At 40.4% G+C, this 8,059-nt stretch overlaps 1 protein-coding gene across 1 annotated transcript; it reads right to left on the reverse strand.

The window, feature by feature from the left end:
- Positions 1–1,543: 1,543 nt before the first annotated feature.
- Positions 1,544–2,221, reverse strand: RNF222 (ring finger protein 222). Its single transcript, XM_063296498.1, has one exon. The coding sequence runs from the start codon at positions 2,219–2,221 to the stop codon at positions 1,544–1,546; it is 678 nt and encodes a 225-aa protein (XP_063152568.1).
- Positions 2,222–8,059: the final 5,838 nt, after the last annotated feature.

The following is an 8,059-nucleotide window of genomic DNA, read 5'->3' on the forward strand; positions in this document are numbered from 1 at the left end:
AATGCTGAGCCACACTGCAGATGCCCCAGCAGACTTCCCAAATCTGGTACTTCCAGATGTACTAAAACTACAACTCCCAGGATTCCTAGCTAGTCAGGAGTTTGCCTGATTGGGGAAAGCTGGCCTTGGATATTATACATGTGATGTTCTCTTCATTGCCCATAAGGGGCGCTTATAGCCTGTATATTCAACACAAGATTCACAGGGAGGAATTCTTTCCTTTGCAAGTTAGGAAGGATTTTGGAAATATTAGGCTTCTTTGGAATGAAGAAAAGACGATTTGGTAAAACTGCTTTGGAAAACTAAAGTAGACCATACGCTAAGGCTACAGCCAAAATGAAATATTTTATTAATCTTGGTTGTAATAACAATTATCAAAAGTAGAAAACAAAACACAGAAGCTACAAAAATAAGCTTTACAGTATCACCAATGAGCAAAACTTTACACATGTAGTACAATAATAGACAACCTTCCACAGCATCGGAGGAGATCAATCACAATGTTGAATGCACGTAAGCAGCTCTTGCTCTGTTCTGGAGCAGATCTAAATGGCACCCCAACTAGGCACATCTGCCATACTTGCACTGTGCTTTGCCTTGAGAACCGAAGAAGCAAGTAGCAACTTTTTTGCCCATACCTTAATGAAACATCTCAAAAGGTCATTTCTGCCCAATTATATTTGTAGAAATGTAGCCCTTGCTGGTCTGGAGGATAAAACCCTTTTTGAGTTAATATTGCAGAACCATGTGATGGGAGAGTTGGAATCTGGGTGGAATAAGCACAAAATTTCCTTAACTACCATAGGCTTCTTCCAAAGAGGATCATTTATTTAATTACCGTGGGCACCAAAATAAAAGATGGAATTACTTTCAGCAGGCAAGAACTGTTGTGAAAACACTTCCCTGTGCACAGGGGTTCGAGTGGATCTGCAGAAGCAAATGAGATATAAAGATTTTTGATAGGAAAGTTAGCTTTAAGTTCTGGAACAGCAGGGAATGTTATTGGATAAACCTGAGAAATACTGCTATCTCCAATCTGATCTGACCTCATTGGGAATTGGAAAACTTTCATCAGGCTTTGAGCAACTCAGAGGAAGGACAGATAAGCATCTACCATATAAATAAGACCATAAATAATTGCCTTCCTATATCCTCCCTTACCTCAGCATCCTCCAAATAGATCATATTACAATATCCATAATCACCAACTAGTGCAGCCATTAACCTGCTGTCTGGGTATTATGAGGGTTGGAGACCAATACAATTAATCAGGAGGATACAATATTAGTGGAACCTATCTTAATATAATGATTAATCATTTCTCTTGGTGGTCTTGTTTGTGCCTCTGAAATAAGGCTACTATCAACCCTGACAAAGGAATAATAACACAAATACCATTTTCTGCAATTCCCAGTTCCTTCATGGACTTCCCATCCATCTGGACCCTGCAAACATTTGGACTTCCATATTGCAGACGTGGTGAGGCGCAACCTTGATCATGGAATAGTTCCATCTTGGAAATGGAAGGATCCATCCAACATGTTCATTCATTATTTCTCACAAGCACAAGCCAGGGAAGTACAGCCCCCAACAGAGCGACAGCAGAGACAAGGAAAACGGCCATAATAATAGGTGACTGGAAGCAGCCCATTCCAAAAGACGTTTGAGGTGCCACTGATTCAGGAGCTTCCATAGTGCTGTGATTTTCTGCTGTTGTAACATAGTTCTCTTCAATTAGTGGCATTCCACACTGAGTAATAATGAAGATATGGGATTCACGCTCCAATCCACTAGGCCGTACCACAGAGTCCATGGTAGGATACCTCTGCAAAGCTTGGTGTCTGTCATAACTGTGAAGTGGCAAGAGGAAATGGCCAGGGACCACCAAAGTATTTGCAGGACCCAGTGGCACTCCGCAGGGCAACAAGGAAGGTGAGAGTGGCAATTCCAGGGAGGGTGGACTCAGGGCTGGCTTGGAAGGCCAGCAGTCCCTTTTCTTGCAGAGAAAGGTCACAAAGCGACAGATGGGACATGTAAGGGTATTTTGCAGATGGCCTTCATCATGTGACAGTAGACACTTGACCAAACAGTCATGGCAAAAAGTGTGGCCGCAGCTCAGCATCCGCCGTGACACTTTTGGAGACTGAAATGTTTCATAGCAGACAGGGCACTCACCCGAGGTGGCAGGAAGAGATTCATTGCTAGTGTTGTTCTGGGACATCCCTGCCCTCTTCAATCACTTCTGTGAACCCAGCTGGATGAAAAGCAGAGCATGTAAGTTTATAACCTAATGGCCACAAAGTGAAGAAGGGTATGTAAATATAAACATAAGACTTGCTATAGTTCCAAGCTACTGGGAGGAGCTGCTGTCCTACACCCAGGGACTCCCTTTTCCATCCATGTGTGGATCTACAGAGGTGCTATTTAGACAGGGCTGTGCAACCTAAGCAACCTGGGACAGTATTTGGTCCCACAAAGCCTTGTATGTGGCCCTTACAGCCCTCCAAAACTGGCAAAACAGGAAAATCATTAAATGCATGGGAAGGAATCATATCAACTGCATTTAATTAATCTGATTTTAAATCCTATCTGTTTGTGATTGTTGGACAGATACACACATTTCTATCCCACTTTCCAGCCAAAATACTTTCACCTAACCCACCTCTTCCTATATCCAAGTTAGTGAACAATCCAAAACCATAACAATATAATATAAACTACCACCACCATCCAAATTGCAGCAAAACCATTTACAGTGTAAAATACACATTAGCCACCCCCAATATATTCTTGCGTTATTCGTTTGTCATGACACCAACGTATTACACAGTGAGATACATACATATCAAAAGACGTTCAGATGTGCTTCATCCACGGAGATCATTTGAAGCACATTGTCTTCTGAGGCGCTGGAGCCGTTCCACAAAGATTGCCCTTGTAGCATCTTCCTCCAAGGCACCAAGCCTTCCCTAAGCACCTCTCCATGCACTCAGTCTTTCTAGGCCTGATCTTCTCAGCACCCTATGAATCAGCTTCCCTATATAACGAGAGAAGCTTGCTGGGTGGCACACACTACAGCTATGCTTTGTCTTGCATCAGATCTTTAAGAAGAGCGAGTGGCCAGAAGGGTGGTTCCGACGGAGTGAATGTGGAGGAACTTGTTTGTGAATTGAAGTTTTCTCCTTCTGGATTTGGGACTTGGGGAGGAGTCACCAGTAAGATATCTTTTTCTGGGCCCTGCTATGCCATGCCTATCACATGAAATATTGAAACTGAGTTACCTAGATCTAGTTTATCTAAAACATGTTTATTTCTGACTTACTTGAGAGCTAGGCAGAGGATCTGTTACTCTGCTATAGAAAAGGAAAGAGTCTATGCAGAGTAAGACTACCATATCTGGGCTGTAAAAATCCAGATGGCAGCAAAAAGTTGGCATTTTCAGGATATTGTTGCTGTTGCCCTTATTGTGCAATGCCTATACAGTAAGCTTAACAGAAAAAGGCTGATACTTGATGGTAAGGCATGCAGAACAGCCTAGATACAAAATCATCAGTGCACTGATGATGTTATTTAGTTGGGGTAATGAAACATATGGAAGCAAACAACCAAGCTTAGTGGGATGTGTATGAACCTGTGTGTGTGTGAAAATCATGGGTTTGGCTGGCTTACTATTATATGTGAACACAGCCAGTTATGGCTGTTCAAGAAATCCTAGATAAATAAACCATAGTTTAGCATGCTGTACTAAATCAGCAAATTGGAAGGATATATGGTATGTGTGTATATGCACACACATATTTTGAAAATAATTCAGGAGCCCCAAAACTTCAGTTGGTCTAGAATGCAGCAGCTCTCTGGTTAATTGATTGGTGATTGGTTCAAGATGCTGTATTTACACAGGTAGCATAAGTGTTTGCACTTTTGAGCTTTAATTAAAACCTTCTGAGTTAAAGAATTACTAATTGGAAATCTTGGAAAACTTCAAAACTATTGGTGAAATTGATTGAAGATTAGGGGGTATCTTTTCCCATCTTGACATTAAATGAGACCTGGATCCAGATACCCAGCCATCTAAGTTTAGATTGCCATCTTCTAAGAAGTGGTAAACACTATCATTTTCTTGCCAAGGCCAATGTATACATTTTGACAGTTCTTTGAATAGGATTTTGGGAAGAACACAGAATCCCCATCAAATATGTGGAGGAAATTTTTACATGTCACTGCTCCATCTATTTTATATTCTTAAATTCAGTACTTCGGACATCATGATAAACAACAGTTAACAAGAGACTTCCTGGTCCATAGTTAGTCTCCTGGCCGTAGCAATTATGCTTCACCAGAAGTAGGGTAAAAATATTTGGGAAACCAAAGCTTTTTAAACAGGGAAAGAGGGCAAGGATATGCCCTCAAACTCAGCCTTTTAACCCAACATGGTACTGAAACAAACAAACATAAAGAAAGAAAAAGAAGAACCAAATTAAAGGGAAACAACACTTCCACCCTCACCCTGACATTTTGATATATTTTATATTTGGAAACATATTTAATACTGAGGAGGAATGCAATCATTTTAAATATCAATTTTCAATATTTTTGCCCAGAATGACATTTGTACAAGCAAGGCTAATCTATTAGAAAAAGCTTTGTTAATACACCTTATATTGTAAATAGTGATTAGATTTATGAAAACCTATTCATAATTGTAGTGAGTTCATTACTTTTTTTTCTATTGGGGTAATTTTTCAGCCAAAGTGATTTCTCATACATTTGAATACTTCTAATCCAAAAATTAGCATTCTAGTTTTCTGCAGCAGCTAACAGGAACTGAATCAATTATTTGTGTTGCATTAATTTTTATACTTAGGAAAATGAACTGTAAACTAATACTAATTCACTGTGAAAGTCTGTTGAGTGATTTTCTTGATTTCTTCATAAAGGATTTACCAGAAGGAAGAATTAACTGGGCATTGTGACTAAAGATGGCAATATGTATCTATGTGTTTACAATCCTGCTGACACAATCCAGCAACAATTTTCTTGACAGTATTGTGACACTGCTAGGATTTGCTAACTATGACTCAAAAATGAATGATAGTGAAGCGACTCGTATTCTACAACTGTCGCTCTTTTCTGTTTCTGATCTCTGCTGAAAAGAATCACTGTCCCAACTCCTGCCTTCTGGGCAGACTTTGAAGGTGGGACAATAGGTTCTGTTAGGCACACGTATCTTTGTGTTGCAATATTACTAAGATCTAAAACCAGGAAGGGGTCAAAACAGAGCAGCACTCCAGATGGTAAAGGAAATCACAGTTGAATGAAGTCTTGGCAAGTGTCATTCTGGCCTTTATGTGTGGTCAGGACATTTGCACAATAATAAGAACTGTGTGTTCTATGGTGGTGCCATCCTTCATAGAAGAGCTCCATCCATCCTGAGGCCAAAGGATTTATTTATTTATTTGTTTTATTAAATGGATTTATAAGGCCACCCAACTCACACACGGTGACTCCGGGCTGCTTACAAAATTAAAAACCAAAAAAAATACAATAGACACCCCACCCCCCCCAGCAGCAGCAATCACATTCTTATCAGCCACTTGATTGACTTTGAAGCAGCCTGGGGTCCCCACGCCCGCTGACAAAACCACGTCTTCAGGGCCTTCTGGAAAAGGAGAAAGGAGGGGGCCAATCTTATATCTGGGGGGATGATGTTCCAAAGGGAGGGAGCCACTGAACATTTTCAGTGTTCTCGTAACTGATTTGCTAAGAAGAAATTTCTAGAACCTTAATGCAGCGGTTTATAGCCCTGGAGTATGGCCAGAACATAACTTACTGTTCTCACATGGAGCAGAAGAAAAGAATTTCACACTACACATTCTCATCAGGAAGAATCCTTGTCATCTACTAATGTTTTCAAATGTTGCAAATGTACACTATCCAATCACATTTTGACCTGGTCTCATGCCAACTCCTCCATGTTGTTAGGGAAACAGAGACGTTACGTTCATACAGTGTATTTAGTTGGTTTAAGGTATATGTTTTGAGGAGGGGAGGGCAATGTGTCATCCAAATATATAACCCAGCACTTAGGAGTAGAGAGAGTTACTTATAACCCAAAATATTGCTGAGGTTGTGTTGGTTTAAACTAACCTAAACCAGTGTTTCTCAAACTTGGCAATTTTAAGATGTGTGGACTTCAACTCCCAGAATTCCCTAGCCAGTCGGGCTGGGGGGCAACAACTTAAAGTTGCCAAGTTTGAGAAACACTGGTTTAAACAAACCTTCTTGGGTCAACCATGTCCTCCAAACATGGAAGAAAAGGGAACAAACCCTCTCTTCCTGCTGTCAGCATGAGATAAGTATCTAGAGCATCTCCATGAAAGCTGGAGTTCTGTTGGAATGCTCTCCCCCTAATTATTTTATTTTTATACACACTCTCCATAGCTGCATGTGGAGGATGAATGTGGGATAGAAAGAAGTGGGGATGAACATTCCTTCCCCAACTCTACTGTAGCTCTGACCCCAATGGTGCCATCACAGGAAATGACATCTTCCCAGGGCTCTTTGTGGTGGCCAGACTTCCTGTAAAGATGACCATTCCTCATAAGACTGACACATCATCTTACAGTGATTATCCTGGAATAATGACAAGCAAGGTCAACTCTGGAGTGTGAGTGCAGTTATTCATGCTATGATGTCAATGAGTCATGTGCCAAATATAACTTTTTGGGCCAGACTGGATCTGCTGCTGTGAGGAAGCTGTTTCTGGTTGTCTCTCAGCAGGGCCACAACAGGAGTTGCTCTGAAAAATAAGCTTCATTAACACCTCTCACTTGAGATTGTAGGTGAGGCATCTTAAGTTTAAATGCAGCCCATATAAAAGCTACTTAAAAGCTAATATGTGGAAAGGAAGGGCAATGTGTATGTCTAGTATGGAATTTTTCTTTTCCAGATTTTTTTTAATGTATGTGGCACTTAAGAGGTTATCTCTCATCTTTGCTTGAAGTGGTAAAGTCCAGAAACACCTATGCCTACTTTGTAACATTACTGTTCAGGAGGTACTAGAAGATATGCTGCATCATTCTTGACCCCATTTATAGAAGAATAAACTAAAATGCATAGAAAGAAAAGCTGTGTCAGCATATAGTACGGAGTTCCTATACCCTTCTCAGCCAATCCCAGCTGTCCTCAGATGAGAAATTGGGTCCATCACAGCCTACTAAAATTTCAAATAATGTACAGAGCCAGGAAGAAGACATATTCTACCCTAGCAAGAGCTACATGGGTATGTCCTCTCTTGTCATGAATTTGATTCTTAGGCACAATCTTCTTATACTTTGAGTACAACTGAATTGGTAATCCAACTTTCTACCACCTACTCCCAAATTTAATCCCTTTAAAGTATGTTCAGTGACCATGACAGCAGGGGTTTGTGGAAGCTGTAGACCAACACATCTAAAGAACACTAGTTGGGAATAGAACACATTGGTCTGTGTCTTAGTTTTCACTGAACTTACAAGCATCTGTGTGAATTGTTCTAAATTAGAGGTTTAAAAATGGGAATGTTTCTTCATGTGGTGAAAGTATTTACTGTATATGCCAAACTACTAGAGTCAAGAGAGATCAGGGGTTGGATCTTTTTCTCTTTCTTTCTAAATTTGAAAGTAACCGGGAAGTAGCTAAAAATGGAAGTTAATGCTACCCTCATGACATTTTTCCTATCTAAATCCCCTCCCTCCTGCCGGGTCTCCCTGTAGGAAAACATACAGGTATGTATATCTATTTACTTACTCATAATCTGGCTCATAGAAAGCAAGCATGTTAAGAAGGAGATTAGGTTAGAAACCTTCTTCCTGACATACCAGTTTTATGTATCACTGGAATTGTTTTATGTGGGCACAGACAATGGGCATTCAGTTTTGTAAATATCACCTGCAGTCTGAATTGGTGCAGTCCAACCGAAAAATTACAATCCCAGTGAGAACTGGGTCAACTAGAAACCTTCACATCTATATATAGATTCTTGCCAAACAGGCCAGTCAGCTCCTGCTAATCTACCAAC

Source organism: Candoia aspera, chromosome 2, assembly GCF_035149785.1.
Source record: "Candoia aspera isolate rCanAsp1 chromosome 2, rCanAsp1.hap2, whole genome shotgun sequence".
Taxonomy (NCBI): Eukaryota; Metazoa; Chordata; class Lepidosauria; order Squamata; family Boidae; genus Candoia; species Candoia aspera.